The sequence below is a fragment of the Triticum aestivum genome, chromosome 5B (genome assembly GCF_018294505.1).
Source record: "Triticum aestivum cultivar Chinese Spring chromosome 5B, IWGSC CS RefSeq v2.1, whole genome shotgun sequence".
In the NCBI taxonomy this organism is placed as follows: Eukaryota; Viridiplantae; Streptophyta; class Magnoliopsida; order Poales; family Poaceae; genus Triticum; species Triticum aestivum.
In genome coordinates this window covers 19,021,430-19,040,591 of record NC_057807.1, presented here as the reverse complement: position 1 = coordinate 19,040,591, position 19,162 = coordinate 19,021,430, and the positions used below count along the sequence as shown (strand labels likewise).

General features: G+C 45.7%; 1 protein-coding gene across 1 annotated transcript; it reads right to left on the bottom strand.

The window, feature by feature from the left end:
* Positions 1-8,471: 8,471 nt before the first annotated feature.
* Positions 8,472-10,578, bottom strand: LOC123115473 (mitochondrial metalloendopeptidase OMA1). The gene is made up of 3 exons (XM_044536625.1): positions 9,715-10,578; positions 9,045-9,130; positions 8,472-8,910 (listed from the first exon to the last, which is right to left on the bottom strand). The coding sequence occupies exons 1-3, from the start codon at positions 10,381-10,383 to the stop codon at positions 8,595-8,597; spliced, it is 1,071 nt and encodes a 356-aa protein (XP_044392560.1). The 5' UTR covers positions 10,384-10,578; the 3' UTR covers positions 8,472-8,594.
* Positions 10,579-19,162: the final 8,584 nt, after the last annotated feature.

Genomic DNA, 19,162 nt, shown 5'->3' with positions numbered 1-19,162 from the left:
ACCTGGCCGGTGGGGTCCAGCTACCAGGCCGGCGAGGTCGTCGCCGGCGACCACGGGACACGGCGGTGTCCGCGTTACAGACCACGGGGGCGGCGGCTAAGGGCACCGGGGCATAGCTCGGGCCCTCGCGCATCCAGGGGAGGCGACGGGAGGACGGGGGGTGGCCGGAGCTCGCCGGAGCGGTGCTCGGGGCGGGGGCCGAAACACGACTCTGGGCGGGATGTGGTTGCAGGGCACAGCAGGGGTTGCGGAGGGCCTCTACGGCCTCCTGGCGTCACCAGGAGCACGGCGGTGCAACGAACGCAAGTGCAGGAGCTCGGGGGCGCGGGGCTCGCCGGCCATGGCGGACGGCGAGCTACGGCCATGGCGGCGCAGCTAGCTAGGGGAGGGACTAGAGAGGGAGAGGTGAGGGTAAATACTCCGGGGCTCACAGCGAGGTCGAAGATCAGCTCGGTGGTCTCAGGGAGGCGTCGGAGACGGCGAATCGATCGCGGCGATCGCCGGACACATGCGGCGATGATGGCGGCGGGGACGATGATGCGGTCCACTCGGCGTCACGTGGGTTGGTGGAGACGAAGAGGAAGGCGCGGTGGTTCTTCTGGAAGCATCGGCGAGGCGAGGGGTGGACATTGGCCGCGGTGGAGCTCGTTGGTGCTCTTGGGTGCTCGTGGTCGATCGTGAGAGAGAGAGAGCAGAAAAGGAGGAGGGGGTCCAGAGCGAGGGGGGATCAGGGGGGTGTCGTGGCGTCTCCACGCGTGGACAGGCTCGAAGGGGAGGCCACCAGCACGAAGCAGGAGGTGGAAACCTCAGGTGCGTGCGCGGGCTACATGGCGTCGTCCTCCTGGCAGGAGCTAGGAGATGACTGGCAGAAGGCCAGGTGGGCTCGGCCGCCAGCTGGGCTGCACAGGACCTGGGCCAGCCAGGTAAGTGGGCTGCCGGGTAAACTGCACAGGTAACCTCTCTCTCCTTTTATTTCCATTTTCTATTTTCTGTAATTGTGTTTGGCTTTAATAAAAACGCCAGGGCATTTCCAAAAATCATGAAACTGCTCAATGTCACTGTTTGGAATATTTCCAACAGCAAACATTTCAGTTTGTGATTATTTGAGCATTTAAAATGTTATTTAGCAATTAAATGCCCAAATGCAAACACCATATGATTTAATTCAAAAATCTAGAATGTCCTAGAAAAATGTGCACCATTTTTGGGAGAGGTTCTAGACCAATCCAAAAATAATGAACTTTTCTGAAGATCATTTTGGGTTCATTGAAAAGATTTATGATTGACACTATTTGATTTAATTTTGGTGCTAGGGTTTGTCAATCCCCATTTCAACTTAAATAAAATTTAAACATGATGCACACATGAAGGGCTAGCCTAGTGCATACCAGAACTAGGGATTTGACAATTGTCCCAAGTGAGGAAAGAATGATGAAGACTATGATTCCCCCAGAAGTCGGGATGAGACTTCGGACTTTAAAAAAAGGAAGGCCAAATAAAAAAGGGCAAAAAAAAGGAAAGGCCAAAAAAAATCAGAGAAAAAGAGAGAAGGGACAATGCTACTATCTCTTTTCCACACTTGTGCTTCAAAATAGCACCATGATCTTCATGATAGAGAGTCTCTTGTGTTGTCACTTTCATATACTAGTGGGAATTTTTCATTATAGAACCTGGCTTGTGTATTCCAATGATGGGCTTCCTCAAAATGCCCTAGGTCTTCGTGAGCAAGCGAGTTGGATGCACACCCACTTAGTTTCTTTTGTTGAGCTTTCATACATTTATAGCTCTAGTGCATCCGTTGCATGGCAATCCCTACTCACTTACATTGATATCTATTGGTCGGCATCTCCATAGCCCGTTGATACCCTAGTTGATGTGAGACTATCTGCTCCCTTTTTGTCCTCACAAGCACCACCATATACCACCATAGTGCTATGTCCATGGCTTGCGCTCATGTATTGCGTAAGAGTTGAAAATGCTAAAGCGCGTTAAAAAGTATGAACCAATTGCTCGTCTCGTCATCGGGGTTGTACATGATGAGAGTATTTTGTGTAATGAAAATGAAGCATGGCCTAACTATATGATTTTGTAGGGATAAGATTTCTTTGGCTATGCTATTTTGATAGGACATGATTATTTGTTAGTATGCTTCGAAGTATTACTATTTTAATGTTTTATAAGCTTTTATCTTGAATCATTTGGATCTGAACAATCATGCCACAATAAAGAAAATTAAATTAAGAATTGTGCTAGGTAGCATTCCACATCAAATATTCTGTTTTTATCATTTACCTACTCGAGGACGAGCAGGAATTAAGCTTGGGGATGCTTGATACGTCTCCAACGTATCTATAATTTTTGATTGTTCCATGCTATTATATTACCTGTTTTGGATGTTTATGGGCTTTACTTTACACATATGTATCATTTTTTGGACTAACCTATTGACCGGACGCCCAACCCGTATTGTTGTTTTTTTACCTATTTCAGTATTTCGAAGAAAAGGAATATCAAATGGAGTCCAAACGGAATGAAACCTTCGGGAGCGTGATTTTTGGAACAAACGTGATCCAGAGGACTTGGAGTGCAAGTCAAGAAGCAGTCAAGGCGGCCACGAGGGTCGAGGGTGCCCCCCTACTGGGCGCGCCCCCCTATCTCGTGGGCCCCTCGGGAGTCCACCGACGTACTTCTTCCTCCTATATATACCCACGTACCCCGAGAACATCAGAAGCGACCACGAAAACCTAGTTCCACCTCCGTAACCTTCTGTATCCGCGATATCCCATCTTAGAGCCGTGGCCAGCGCTCCACCGGAGGGGGAATCGACCACGGAGGACTTCTACATCAACACCATAGCCCCTCCGATGAGTTTTGAGTAGTTTACCAAAGACCTTCGGTTCCATAGTTATGAGCTAGATGGCTTCTTCTCTCTTTTTGGATCTCAATATCATGTTCTCCTTGACCTTCTTGGAGATCTATTCGATGTAACTCTTTTTGCGGTGTGTTTGTCGAGATCCGATGAATTGTGGGTTTATGATCAAGTTTATCTATGAGAAATATTTGAATCTTCTCTGAATTCTTTTATGTGTGATTAAGTTATCTTTGCAAGTCTCTTCGAATTATCAGTTTGGTTTGGCCTATTAGATTGATCTTTCTTGCAATGGGAGAAGTGCTTAGCTTTGGGTTTAATCTTCTGGTGTCCTTGCCCAGTGACAGCAGTGGCAGCAAGGCACGTATTGTATTGTTGCCATCGAGGATAAAAAGATGGGGTTTATATCATATTGCATGAGTTTATCCTTCTACATCATGTCATCTTCTTAATGTGTTACTCTGTTCTTTATGAACTTAATACTCTAGATGCATGCTGGATAGCGGTCGATGTGTGGAGTAATAGTAGTAGATGCAGGTAGGAGTCGGTCTACTTGTCACGGACGTGATGCCTATATACATGATCATGCCTAGATAATCTCATAATTATTCGCTTTTCTATCAATTGCTCGACAGTAATTTGTTCATCCACTGTAATACTTATGCTATCTTGAGAGAAGCCACTAGTGAAACCTATGGCCCCGGGGTCTATCTTTTATCATATAAGCTTTCAATCGGCTTTTATTTGCATCTTTACTTTTCCAATCTATATTATAAAATACCAAAAATATATTTATCTTATCATTTTATCTCTATCAGATCTCACTTTTGTAAGTGGCCGTGAAGGGATTGACAACCCCTTTATTGCGTTGGTTGCGAGTTCTTTGTTTGTTTGTGTAGGTGCGTGGGACTTTTAAGGAGCCTCCTACTGGATTGATACCTTGGTTCTCAAAAACTAAGGGAAATACTTACGCTACTATTGCTGCATCACCCTTTCCTCTTCAAGGAAAACCAACGCAAGCTCAAGACATAGCAGTGAGTGATCAGGGCACTCTGCCTCCTTCTCCGGCGCGTGGCGGCACTCTGCCTCCTTCTCCGCCTGCGCCGGCGCGCCTGACCAGCCAGCCTCCTCCTTCTCCACCTCGCCAGCCAGGGCGGAAGAGACCCGCCGCCGCTCCGGCAGCTCCGGCACATCGTAGTCCTTCTCCTCGGCCTCGTAAGCAACGAATGAAGACAGTCGCAGTCGCTCGGACTGCTATGGCGTCTAGCAGTACAGCCAGAGGCGGGAGGCAATACAGATACGGTCCATCTCTCAAGACTCCAGAGAAGGTACCATACGAGATGACCGAATAGGAAAACGAGGAGATCTGTCAAGCCCAAGTGAAGGACTACTTCGAAACGCAAAGAGCTAAGAGACATCCACCTCCGGAGGAGAAGATAGATCTGGTAAAAGCGAAGCGCACTTTGGATGCCCTGCAGCGACCACCATTGTGTCCGCCGCAAAGAAACTATGAGCGCATTACTGAAAAGACATATAAGGAAGCGAAGCGGTCAGAAAGTACTCGGAGTGACAAAAGGTTACAAGAACGAAGAAGTGGGAAAAAATTCCCCAGCTCGGCGAACAAGCGAACCAATCGTGCCCCCCGCTCAAGGTGTCTAGCGATATCGTCGCTAATCATCCCGGGATCTTGCCCGGTACCAATCCTGCAGATTACATGCACGATGATGATGCATATTTTGATATAATGGAGGTGGACAAATTCAAATACGAGTATGGGAAGCCTCTCATCAAAGATGGAACTACTCTAACAACAATGATGTGAAGATTTCATGTTTGGTACATGGAAACCTACAGAAAGCAGTCAGCTGGGAAGAAAATTGATACTTTGACGCTGAAAGTTAAAGAGGATCAGCACGACCTCGTTGGAATTGAGGAGTTGTCTGTTCCATTTGAGGAGTTCTTCCAGTTTTTCAATCTAAAGGCCCTAGATAAATTAATCGTCACCTGCTACTGTCTGTAAGTATTACTTCTGTCATTAAGTCTCTGTATATAGCTTAGCTTTTTCATTGCATGTATATATAATTATCCTCACTATATTATGCAGATTGAAGATCGTCGAATGCAAAAAGCTGAAATGTATGATATTGAGTTCATTAACACAAATCTCATAGATGAATATACGGTTACATTTCATGCCAAAGAAACCGAGGACAACTTGCTACGACCGTTGGTAATAAATCAAAACAAAGATACAATACTCTTTCCTTACAACTTCAAGTGAGTGTTACTGTCTTGTGCATATTCAGTTTCCCTTAATTATTACTCGAGGTTATAGTAATTAATGTAATTGATGAGTTATGCATGCGTGTGCAGGTTCCACTATATTCTCCTAGACATTAAACTTGAGCAGGGACTAGTAAACGTCTTAGACTCGAGAAGAAAAGATCCCGAGGACTATGCGGACATGTCTAAAATGCTCGAGAAGTAACTTGAATCGATCATTATCGCACCATATCGGCAACTTTGTTCATTTCATGATATCAAGTAATTGTTTTCTTTGTCTCGCAGGGTTTGGAAAGTATTCACCGCACAAGTTTCGGGACTGCCACGGGATCTGCGATGGAAATACCCGAAAGTAAGTACTACTAGCTAGCTAGTTTCGCGCATCTCCTGTTCATTCTAGCTGCTTTCATCAATGCTATTTGTAATGCTTAATTATCAGTTTGATTGACCTCTATTTCTAGTAAAGTGCTTGTGGCAGGAAGCCAGGAATAATTATTGTGGATACTATGTCTGCGAGTTTATCTACAACGCGACGGCCAAGAATAGGCGGGGCTACTCTAAAAGACAATATGAAGTGCGTAAGAAAAAATATTCACAAGTTTATTTTATTACCATCATTTCTGTTGAGTTTCATTTATATATATGTATTGACCCCCCTTGTTCAAATTACATGTGGGAGATGCGGAATGAACTCCTACCACAAGATCGCATGCGAGCAATTCAAGAGGAATTGGCAGGATTCTTTCTTGACCACATCATCAATAAAGCCGGAGAATACCATGCATGTGGAAGTTGAGTTCATATGTTAGGGTATTCTAAGAGATCTTACACATTGTATATATATATATGTAGCCAGTATCGTCGGTAAGATATACGAAAACTTGTTGTTCGACCAATCTCTCAGAGAAGGAGAGGTCGATCACTTCTCTCTGTATATGTTCATGACGATATTCTATACTTAATAGTTTCCTTCATTTGCTTACTAGCTAGCTAGCGTGTCGAGTCCTCTCTGTACGTATAGTACGTAGCGTCGACCAAGCACGGAGATAAGAGAGGACACTTCTCTCTATTAGCTAGCTAACACAATATATGAAACCCCTAAATTAACCCTACAAAACCCCGAAAACCCCCCAACCCCCCCCCCCCCCCCTTCAGAAAAAAAACCCAGCCCCTGAACTGCTGACGCGTGGAAGGCTTTTGGTCCCGGTTGGTGAGACCAACCGGGACAAAAGGTCCCCCTGCCTGGGCAAGCGGCAGCGGCCACGTGGAGCCCCATCTGTATAGGGCTTTAGTAATGATCCTTTAGTCCCGGTTCGGGAACCGGGACAAATGGCCCTCACGAACCGGAACGAATGGCCCTTTTTCTACTAGTGCAGGTTCGAGGACTTCATGGAGCCGTTCATCAAGGCCGCCACTTGGATCGCAAACAACATCGACTTAGACACATTCATTGGTCCGCCCAGCCCCGCATTGGGCGTGTGCCTGAAATACATTTAGTCCCGAATGAATTTGCCTCGGTATCCCGAGAGGTTTTATGTAACCGCTATACTTTAATGAGCTTGGAGCTCACGTACTTGATCTTTTGCTTTGACAACTTTGGACAGATCGAAGTTTTAGTCGGATGTTTGAATCCTTGCTTTATCTGCTGATGTGTTTTTGAATTAGGCGAGTTTTGGTTCGTGGCTAAGCCCGTCCCCACTCAGATGAGTTTTTTACCGCGAATTCTGGTTCGCGTCTAAGCCGAGTGAGGACGGTGTTCCCACTCATATGAGTTTTTAACTTAGGCGAATTCTAGTTCGCGGCTAAACCTCAGAGTGAGGATGATGTTCTCACTCTGATGAGTTTTTAACTTAGGTGAATTCTAGTTTGCGGCTAGGCCCTCGAGTGAGGATGATGTCCCCACTCGGATGAGTTTTTTTATAACTTAGGCGAATTCTGGATCATGGCTAAGGCGCTAAGCCCCCGAGTGAGGAGGATGTCCTCACTTGGACGAGTTGTTTTAACTTAGGTGAATTCTGGATCGTGGCTAAGCCCACCCATTGGGAGTGTTTTAGTTTTTGAGTGTTTCGTGTCACCAGAGTGAGTCATAGCACGTAGCCAAATTCGATGATATACATCAAAAGTAAGACTTTATTTCATCGAATATCACTCGGATAACTATTACAATGCGAAAATTATTCTACGTCAAAAAAATGTGGAGCAGGTCCGCATTCCAAGCCCGGAGCTATTCTATGTCGTTTATTAGTGGGACTCCCACCATTACTAGGCCGAGATCATGCACGATGGCCGACGCTCGACACATTTGACTTGCCGGACACTGTCGCCCCCGCCTTCGACATCACGTGACTAGGCCCTTCATATCTTTCTATGACCTCGAAGACGGAGCGAGACAGATGGGCAAAGCAAGAGCTCTTAAAGTCTACCTGGGCTAGCTTCTTCATTCTTCGATCAAGGGGCTAGCTTCTTCCCTTATATACGATGTCTTAGATAGATAAACTTATTTCATCCATTCATTGATAAAGTCTTCGGGGGCTGTTCTGGGATCTCAAGGAGCGCCAAGCACAATACATGTAAGAAGAAAGAAAGCCTTTTCCACCTACGACTGCAGCTGCTGGTACTTCTAATTTGTCGCTTTCAACTCCCCTCCTTCTCCCTTTGGTTTCTAGAGCAAGTGTGAAAGAATAATCTATATTGTGTAAGTAATCTTTCATATCGAAGGGTGGCCGAAGCAGAGTATGAGTAGAAGAACAAGAAGGAGGAGGAGAAGGAGGAGGAGGATAAGGCGGATGAGAACGAGGAGGACGAGCCTGGCTCCTCGAGGGTGATCGAGATCGATTTGGAGGACGAGGTGAACATTGAGATGATGAGTCGGGCTCCCACATAGACCGGGACAATCTCTAAGTAGTTTGTAGTAGTTTATAGCCAAAGTATGTATCCGAACTATGTTTAAGTTTGTGTGCTTAAAACTTAGATTGTTTGCATGTTTGGATCAAATTTGCAATAGTTTGGATGTTTTGGTGACCATAGGGCAGCTGTTGGAGTAGCGGTGCCCTATTATAAGGCTGTTTGTTGAAGCATAAAGAAAAATTCAGGTGATTTAAAACCAATTTTTTGGTGCTCTATAACTACCTTTTGGTGTTGTGTTTTAGCTTTTAGGGCTGCTGTTGGAGATGCTCTAACCCGTTTACTTCTTTTTCTTTCAACATGCACACATATCACATCACCGCACTTGCCACCTCATCAATTTTACTATTTGTATTTCTCTAAAAATGTGTGAGAAATACTATTTAATTATACTCTAAACAATTATTCAACTATATAACAATGAAATACTATAGATCATATTGCATATTCAGCTTCCTTTCTCATACTCAAATTCCATAAATTGAAATTCCTCAAATACAATGCAACAAAATTCCCACAATGACCCACAAGGTATCATCTACTTTTCAAATTTTGAAATACCATTTTCATCTGAGATGGAAATGCCAGGGTTACCGGAAAAATACTTTTCAGTTACTTTATCCATGGCATTAGCTTCATTGTACAGTTCCAGCGCTTCCTCCATGGTCTTGGCCTCTGACAAACGCGCCAATCTGTCCTTAGGGTGGGGATGAGTAGTATCTAGGATCTGTTTCAATACAGAATAACTTCTGGCAATTGTAGCTCGCTTCTTGGCGACCGCAAGGGCATGGTCTGGATGGAAACCAGCAGCCGCAAGTAGCAAGATTCCAATGCGATCAGCCTCTATCTCCATCCTACGTACATACACATGCAACAGAGGAGAGCTTCTAATTGATTAACAGAAGGTACTTTGATGCATAGGTGCATATTAACGTGAGAATGAACAATCATCGTGCTGTGAAAAGGGCTCGGGTGCGTAGAACATTACCTTTGTAAGAAGATCCGTCGTAGGAAGTCTGGTAACCACACACTATCTCCAATATCTGCTTGGTGCCTTGCAATGAGGTGCCCAACCTATAGAAAAATAAAATAAAATTACCAACACCACAACAACATCTCATCAGGTTGGAAGTTCCAACTTAGAACTCAAATACTCCATAATTAAGAGCATCTCCAATAGAATATGTAAATTTGGAGATCTAAGTAGGTGTTGTATAATTCACATCACCAAAAAGTGGTTTTTACGTCTCCAAAAAACAGCCAACTCCAATAGATAATGCAAAACGAAGATGTAAAAGTGCAACTCCAACAGATGATGTAAACTGGAGATGCAAAACCAGCCGACCGCCACGCGGCTGCTGTTCGGTTGCCGCCGAATTATCGCGACTCGCAATGGCTTGATCGTGTTATATTATGAAACATTGGGTGCTACTTGTTGGAGGGTTTTTTTTGGGGGGGGGGGGGGGGGAGCAAAAGGGAGGCCTCCCCCTATAATGAATCCACATGGTATTAAACTTAGTTCACTACTAATAAAGGAACGAAATAAGATACGGCAACTGAGGCCAAAGAAAGATAACCAGCGACAGACTTCATCAACACAACTTGTTTGCGTCAAAGTGTTGCAGAAGAATGGCAGCTATCTTGGCCCGGATACATACCTCATGTGCAAGAACGAAGGCGATCTCGCCATCAGTCTTAAAGCAGTCGAGCAGTCCCGTGAACACTAAAAGTTTGCCACCGGGCGCGGACATGGCATGGGCGGAAGTATGCCTGGCAAGGACCAGCTCCCAGCTGCCGTCGAGCCCATGGAGGTGCCTCGTGTGCGGCTGTGGCGCCCATGGCTTCTTCTTCCCTTTGCGGGTGACGCGGAGCAAGGGGGCGTCACGGCTGTCGTAGATGCCGAGGCCGCGGTTGGCCGCGTGGATGATTCTCTCGGCGATGAGGCGGACGCGGATGCTATCCGGATGGTGTGGGTCGACCATCCTATGCCGGTGGATGGACCTCAACTCGGCGGCGAATAGGGAGTTGCCAAGGTCGCGCTCCCCCTGGCGGGAGTAGACGACGAGGTGGTAGCGGTTGGTGCAGGGCACGACCTCGCAGGCGGCCAGCACCGCGGCGCCCAAGCCGATGGCCGTCGCCGCTGTGGCCTTCCGAGGGTCGTGGTACCAATGGAACTGCCGGCGAAGCACAGTCGTCGAGGGTGGACGACGGAGTAGAGCAGGCGTGAGCGTGACGCGGGGGGCGGAAGAAGAACACCAGTGAAGCAGGCGCTGCGGCGCGGCCGAGCGACGGAGCATCTGGGAGAGCGAGCACCACAAACGGTTCATGGCGGTTTTGGACTATCGATCGAGTAGGGCTCTTCAGCTGTCGATCGTGTTTGGAACTACTCGATCGCACTGCATATGATTGAGAGGATCGCTCACGATATCCTAGCTAGATACTACTATAACAGGCAGGGTCGGAGTAATGATACTGGCCGGCCGCCCAGCGGTATCGGAGTCGGAGAGTGATCCATCGGGGCTGCGATAGCTAGCTCAATCCGAAATCTGCCTCTTTGCTCTACGTCTTCCGAAAGAAATTCAGCACTACTATACGTTTTCCGAAACAGATTTGTTATGTCACATAGATCTCACATCTAACTTTATAACCGTCTGACTAAAAATAGGACACTGATAACTGCCACACGTGTGGCATAATAGACACCCGCCCACACGATCTTGTGTGACATATCTAGCAGCAGCTTACACGATCCTGTGTGGGCAAATATTAGAACGGCCCACACACGTGTGGCAGGAGGAGCACTCTACCACACGACTCGTTCAGTACGAGGGGATCAATCCCTCGCTTCGCCATGGGGAATCCACAGCCCGCACGCCGCCATCACGTGAGGCCCTTTTCCCTGTGAAAAAAGGAATAAAAAGCCCACTGGCAAAGAGTTAAATGAAAAGGGCCAGATTTTGTTTTCTTTCTTTGACAGATAAAAGCCCAGATTTTGCTCAGCTACTAAAAAATGCCATCCGCTTTGGAAAATAGCAGAAAAATTGTCATTCGAGTTCGACCGAACTATTTGCCATTACATTATTTTTTAACAATGGCAAGGGTTTATAAACACATATTTAAACCCCCCCCCCCAATGAAATATGGCAAATCTGCCATGACAAAAAAATCATTATTGCCATGTGAAAAAACACAAATAGTCAAAAAATTCATGTGAAAAAAACACAAAAATTTGACAGGACAAATAAAAGATAAAAAATGCAATGGCATTTTTAATTAAAATTGCCATGAAAGTTTAATTAAAATTGCCGTGTTTTGAAGGATAATTTTGCCGTGTGTGAGAAAAAACACAAAAAGTTGAAAATCAAGTATGAACAAAAAGATTTGCCATGGCAGATTGGTATCAAAAAAAAATTGTGTCTTGTATGATGAATTTATCGTGTGTGAAAAACACAAAAAGTTGGAAATTCAAATATGAACAAGAAACTTGCCATGGCATATTCGTATCAAAACTTGCCACGGCGAAATTCACGTAAACTAAATTTGGCATGAACAAGAAAAATTGCGATGGCAGATTCGTATTTAAACTTGCCACGACAGAGAAAATCATGTAAACTAAATTGCCATGATTTGAGAACCAAATTTGCCATGATCAATAAACTAAATTTGCCATGACTTGTAAACTAAATTTGCCATGAACAAGGAAACTGAAATTTGCCATGATCAATGAACTAAATTTGTATGAAAACTTGGCATGACAGATTTGTATCTAGAATTGCCGTGTTTTGGTATGATGAATTTGTCGTATGTGTAAAAAACACAAAAGGTTGAAAATAAATAATAGATGAACAAGAAAATTGCCACGGCAGATTCCTAACAAACCTTGCTATGGAAAATTCGTATCAAGAATTGCCGTGTGTTTGAATGATGAATTTACCGTGTGTGAAAAAAACACAAAACGTTGAAAATCAAGTATGAACAAGAAAAATGCCATGGCAGATTCGTATCAAAACTTGCCACGACGAAATTCACGTAAACTTAATTTTCATGAACAAGAAAAATTGCCATGGCGGATTCATATTGAAACTTGCCATGGCAGAAAAAATCATGTAAACTAAATTTGCCATGATCTGTAAACTAAATTTGCCATGAACCAATAAACTAAAATTTGCCATGATCAATAAACCAAATTTTCCCTGGTGTTGAACATATTAAGTTGACAAGTTTTTAAACATTTATAACTTTGACATGTTTTTTGAACATGGCAAAGTTGCCATGGCAAGTTTGCCATGTTTTTAGATAAAGAAAAGTACCATAGCAAATCACATGAAATTTTCATATAGAGCAATTGCAGTATATGGGGGATGGAAAAAAAGGATGATCAAGTTTACCATGGCAAAAATGTATATTCAAATTTGCCGTGGAAAAAATGCATATTCAAAATTGATGTGGGGTTTTTATCAAAATTGCCTTGTATGTAAAAATAATAATTCTAACAGAACATGGCATCTTAAGTTCATGAGGCATGGAAAATCTAGTTTATGGGGGATGTTAAATTCTACTCTTTTTGTAAAGTGTGAAGCCTTATTTTCACTCGAGAATGCCACTACTAGGAAAAGGGCTATAGATAGGATTGACACTAATGGCGCACCTGGAAAGCAGTGCGCCACTACTATATATTAATGGCGCACCAGACAAAAGGTGCGCCACTAGTGATAATTTTTTTTCATTTTTACATACATACTAATGGCGCATCCAGCCGAAGTCCGCCACTATTAGTTCTAATTAGTAATGGCGCACCAGACTAGGAGTGCGCCAGTACTAAATTTTTTTTATTCTTTTTTTTTGCAAAACTACTAATGGCGCACCGTGTCACAGTGCGCCATTACTAGTTTAAACTACTAATGGCGCACCGTGCCACAGTGCGCCATTAGTATATATTTTTTTTTACTTTTCTGCAAAACTACTAATGGCGCACCACCTGCAGGTGCGCCATTAGTAACCAGGGTTACTAATGGCGCATTTGCAGGTGGTGCGCCATTAGTAACCTGGGACCCCAACAAGATATTTTGGACAGCCACACCTACCCACTCACTTTCCCCACTTCATTCCCTCCACCTCCTTCTCCAAGCTTCCGGCTGCCTCCTCCTCCTCACCTCATTTCCACCATAGATTCATCAAAATTAAGTGGTGAAATTACCTTTTTTTGATAGGTAAGTAAGGGGAAAGCTATCTTCATGATGTAGATCCACTTTTTTTCTCCCTAGCTCGCTCCAACAACGTGCACATGCACTTTTTGTGGCCTAGCTACATCTATGTATGTTTGTGGTGTTGCATGTGTTTGTGGTGTTGCATATATGTTTGTGTTTGCAGGTACCGGTATTTGAAATGCGATAGTTGCCAATATTTTGCCGGAATGTTGATTCATTTCCGTTTCGGCGAGAATTTTGGCACTATGCATTCTTTTTGGTCCTATTTTTAGGAAGGTCATGCCAAATTTTTTCTTGGTTCTAGAATATCGTTTTGCTCTACCCCGCAGGCGACCATGGTCCGCACGATGACCGAAGGCATCGTGAATAAGTTTTTGAGCTCCGTGAAGGCCGAGATGCTTCAAAAGAACGAGACGGAGATAAGATGTCCGTGTCGAAGATGCAAGCTGAAGAGCCTTATTGCGGACCCGGATTCTGGGCAGGTGCGGGACCACCTGCTCTTGCGTGGTTTCATGGATGGCTATCGGTGGCAAGGCGATGAAGATGACTATGAAATCGTCCATGGGGGCCGGGCAAGAAATGAGGAAGGGCAACAAGACAAGTACCACCGCGGCGAGGGCGGGCGAGTAGACGAAGAATCTCCAGGACATGATCACGGCGGTGATGCTGTAAACAGTCATCATGTAGAAGATGTCGTACATGATGATGAGGAAGATCAAGACGAAGGGCATGATCATAAAGATGAAGATGCCGGAGCAGACGACGATGGAGGCTGGGTGCAGGACCCTCATATTCAAGAGTTGTTTCTCAAGCAGAGGGATAACGCAAGAGCTGCCGCCCGAGAGAAAGCCAAGCTGGATCAACTGGAGATAGACGCGGTTACTCCATTGTATGAAGGATGCAGACCCGAGGATACCCGCCTGAAAGTAACGCTCATGGCTCTGGAGATGAAGGTAAAACACAAAATGACCGACGCATGCTTCGATGAGAACATGTCATTCTGGCACGAACGTCTTCCCAAGGGGAACAAGTGCCCGGCCAGTTTCGAGGAGGCGAAGAAAATCGTGTGTCCTCTGGATTTACCGCAAGTGAAATACCATGTGTGCATGAACAATTGCATCATTTATCGGGACGAGCACGCGGAGTCTACCATATGTCCGGTGTGCGGCGTCACTCGATACAAGAAGAGGAAGAAAGCTCCTCGAAAATCGGTGTGGTACTTTCCGATCACTCCTCGTCTGCAGCGGTATTTCGCGGACCCTAAGGTAGCAAAGCTCCTACGTTGGCACGCGGATAGGGAGGAGAGGAAGCGGGAAGATGACGGAAATGATCCGGAGATAAATAAAGAAGACAAGATGCTGAGTCACCCTAAGGATGCGAGCCAGTGGCAAGCGTTGAACTTCGAATACCCAGAATTTGGGAAGGATCCAAGGAGCATCGTGCTGGGCGCGAGCACCGATGGAGTCAATCCGTTTGGCAGCCAGAGAAGCACACATAGCACCTGGCATGTGTTTGTGTGGATGTACAACCTTCCCCCCTAGTTGTGCATGAAGAGGAAGTACATTCACATGAGTATGCTAATTGAAGGGCCGAAACAACCAGGGAACGATATCAATCTATATCTGGGGCTGCTGAAGGAGTAGCTAGACACGCTGTGGGACGCCGCAGAGAAAGAATATTTCCCTATGAGAGCCGCACTGCTCACGACGGTGCACGACTATCTCGGTTACGGATATCTCGCGGGGCAGGTAGTCCACAGATTTTCTGGATGCGTAAGGTGCATGGATGACACAACGTATCGCCAGCTAGATAGAGATCCCGGGTCTTCAAAACCGTGTTCATGGGACATCGAAGGTGGCTTCGCGACGATGACCCGTGGAGGAAACGCAAGGATCTGTTCGATGGTGAAACCGGACCCCGAAAACGCCCGTGTACAAGGAGCGGCGAGGAAATAGACGAGCTGTTGAAAAATTGGAAAGACTGCCCACTGCCGGGAAAGAAGCAAAAGGAGCCAAAGCCGGGAAAGAAGCGAAAGGCGCCAGAGCCGCTGCTGAAGGTATGGAAAACGAGGTCTGTTTTCTGGGACTTGTCGTACTGGAAGATCCACCGTGTGCCTCACAGCCTTGATGTCATGCATATCACGAAGAATGTGTGCAAGAGTCTGCTTGGTACCCTGATCAACATGCTAGAGAGGACCAAAGATGGGCCGAAAGCAAGGGCAGACTTGAAATCAATGGGCATCAGGCAGGAGCTTCACGCTAATGATGATGATGATGATGATGATGATGATGATGAGGCGAAGCAGGACACAGAAAGTCGTCGCAAAGGCAAAAAGGCCAAGAAGACCGGAAATGACTACCCTCCCGCGTGCTTCACTCTAAGTCAGGAGGAGATCGAGCAGTTTTTCACCTGCCTCCTAGGAGTAAAACTTCCTTACGGTTATGCGGGGAAGATAAGCAGATACCTAGACCCAGCGAAGCAGAAGTTCAGCGGGATGAAGTCTCACGACTGTCACGTGTTGATGACGCAGATACTTCCAGTTGCAATCTGTGGGATCATGGATGCGCACGTCCGTGAAACGCTATTTGGCCTATGCAACTTTTTCGACGTCATCTCTCGGAAGTCGATTGGCGTGAGGCAACTCAGAAGGCTACAGGAACAGATCGTGGTGATACTATGCGAGCTTGAGATGTACTTCCCGCCCGCATTCTTCGACGTTATGGTGCATCTGTTGGTCCATATCATGGAGGATATCATCCAACTCGGGCCGACGTTCCTGCATAGCATGATGCCGTTCGAAAGGATGAATGGTGTCATCAAAAGATACGTTCGCAACATGTCACATCCAGAGGGAAGTATAGCTAGGGGCTTTCTGACCGAAGAGTGCATCTCCTACTGCATGAATTATCTAGGCATCAAGAACCCCGTTGGTCTGCCCGTCAACAGGCACCTCGACAGGCTCGCTGGATGGGGTCACCGTGAGGGTCACCGTGAGGGTCTCCGTGAAATGCATGTCGACTTCGAGGGTTGACTCGTCGACTTTGAAAGAGCAAACCTAGTCGCACTACAACACATAGACGTGGTCGATCCTTGGGTGGTAGAACACAAAACCTTTATTGAGAAGACGTACAATGACCGAGGCCAACAGAGGACGGACGGAGATATAATCAAAGAGCACAACTCATGTTTCACGCGTTGGTTCAAGCAGAAGCTTTTGTCGTACCCTTTACATGAGGATTCTTCCGCGGAAGAACAACTCATATTCGCCTTGTCATAGGGCGCCGAGCACAACCTAATGAACTATGAGGCATACGATATCAACGGCTACACATTCTACACCGAGAACAAGGACATGAAGAGCGATGGTTATCAGAACTCCGGGGTAACGATAGAATCCTACACCGGCAACGACAAGGACAGATACTACGGAAGGATCGAGGAGATCTGGGAGCTGAGCTACGCTAGAGAGAAGGTCCCGATGTTCCGTGTCAGATGGGCCAAGAGTGTCCTAAAATAAGACCGGTATTTCACCACCATGGTTATACCCGAAGCCAAATCCAAGACCGCGGGCGCAAACGTCACCGCGAAAAATGAGCCATGGGTACTGCCTTCCCAAGTGGACCAATGCTTCTTCATTACCGACCCGCCAAAGCCCAGACGTGTTATCGTGAGGAGAGGCAAAAGGAAGATCATCGGAATGGATGGAGTAGCCAATGAGCAAGACTTCGACAAGTGCAGTGACCCAAAGATCGAACATGACGATGACGATGAAGTAGCAGAACACACCATAAGAAGAAGCAGGACCACCCTACCTAAAGGACGTCAGTTCCACAGAAGAACTCCATTTGCGAAAAAGAAGGGCAAGAAGATTGTGAACAGATAGCTAGCTAAGATCGATTGTTTTTAAATCGTAGTCTTCATTTCTCGGGCACTTTTTGATATCATGAATATTTTTAAATTTCATGGGCATTTTTTGAATTCATGAATATTTTTTTAAATTTGATGATATTTTTTCATATTCGATATGAAAGAATATTGAATATTCATGAGGACACTCGATCTCGATCCCCCTCCCTCTCGATAGCTATCCGATCCCCCTCACTAGACCCCCCCTCGCCGCCGAGCACCCCCCGCACCCTCCCCCGCTCCACCGCCGCCGCCGACACCCCGCACCCTCCCCCACTTTTTGATGATATTTTCAAATAAAAAATTTGATGATATTTTCAATTAACAAAAATTGATGATATTTTCAAAAAAAATGATGATATTTGATGATATCTTCTGTTCTAGTCCTCATGAAAATAACAAATTTGATAAAAAAACAAATTATTAGATGCAACAAGAAATAATGAAAAAAAAGTTACTAATGGCGCACCCTAGGTGGGTGCGCCATTGCTGCCAGAAAAAAAAAGATACTTATGGCTCACCAGATGTGGGTGCGACATTGCTATAAGAAAAAAAACTACTAATGGCGCACCAGAGGGTGGTGTGCCATTGCTATAGTGTCTAGCTGGATACCCCTTCGCCCTCTCCCCCCTTCCTTCTCCCCCTCGCCAGTTCCCTCTCCCTTGATCCACCGCGCCGCTCCTTCCCTCGTCCCTCCCTCCACCGTGCCGCCGCCGCCGCTGCCCCGACCCACTGCGCCGCAGCCGCCCACGCGCCCCCGCCGCCTCCCTCTCCGACCCCAAGCTCCCATTCAAAGTGTGAGTACAGATCCCCCTCGCTTCCTCCTCCCCCACCCCTCCTCGGACCAGATCTTGTCCTAATCCGCGTGTGTCATGCGGTGGCCTTGCAGGTTCAGAGTGCCGAAGGCGGCGCCCTTCACCGTGGTGCTCAAGTTCGCCACCGAGGAGTTAGGGGTCCCGCCCCAGACCAGCACCATCATCACCAACGGTATGGTCCCCCGCCTCCGCCCCTCCGCGCGTCCTCCCGTCGGATTCTGTCGGGACCGTGGTGCTCTTGGTTGCTCTGGTGCGGTTTAGATTAGGTCCGTCGCGAGAGTATATCATTGGGTTGTGGTTTTACCGAGGAAGTGGTAGATAATCCGCGGCTTCTCTGCTCGGTGGGATTTGTCTTCATGTTGGAATGATTGATAGTAATATAGGTGTTCTGTAGGTTCAAATATGCCTGTGAATTTGTGGGAGAAAGAGAGTTAGTGTAGAGCAGTACATCCAATAAAATATGCCTGTGAATTGTTATGCACAATGTACATACACGTGTAGGTTCAAATATTTTGTGTAGGTTCAAATATTTTCTGTAGGTGTACTTCAATGGTACATCTACTTTTTTGTCTGTGAATTGTAGTGCTAGTGTACGTCCTGATCCTAAACAAAAAAGTAGAGCCAATGAGCCAACCCGTACATACGTGTACGTGTATACCAAGTAAATATGCCTGTGAATTGTTATGCACAATGTGCAGATGTTAGTGTAGATCAGTACATCCAAGAAAATAGTTCATCAATAGTACTTCAATGCACCAGTAGTTTCCTCAAATCTTAATCAAGCTAAATAGCTATTTAATGTGGGCATGTGCTGCCACACTTCTTTTTTTATATATCAAGAAGTCTGGACTGCTTGGTTTATTTTCCTTTGGTTCCTTTTCAGGTATCTGGTCTGAAATCAATTACTTCTAAGCATTTAGCTTTAGCAAGTCAAATTATCAGTTTCATGCATTCTTTGATTCCAAGTAAGCATTTTTCCCTACCTTCTATCTTTTTGCTGCACTGTTATTTATTGTATCCATACTTTCTGTTAATTTTGCCAGAACATAGAGTTCTGAAGGCTGACTATCATGTCACTTCAAGTGATTGTGGGTTGCATTATCTTATCTTATTATATGTTTTTAGTTGATTATTTTTGTGTCCTGATTTGTTGGTGGGATGAAGGTTTGGAAAACTGG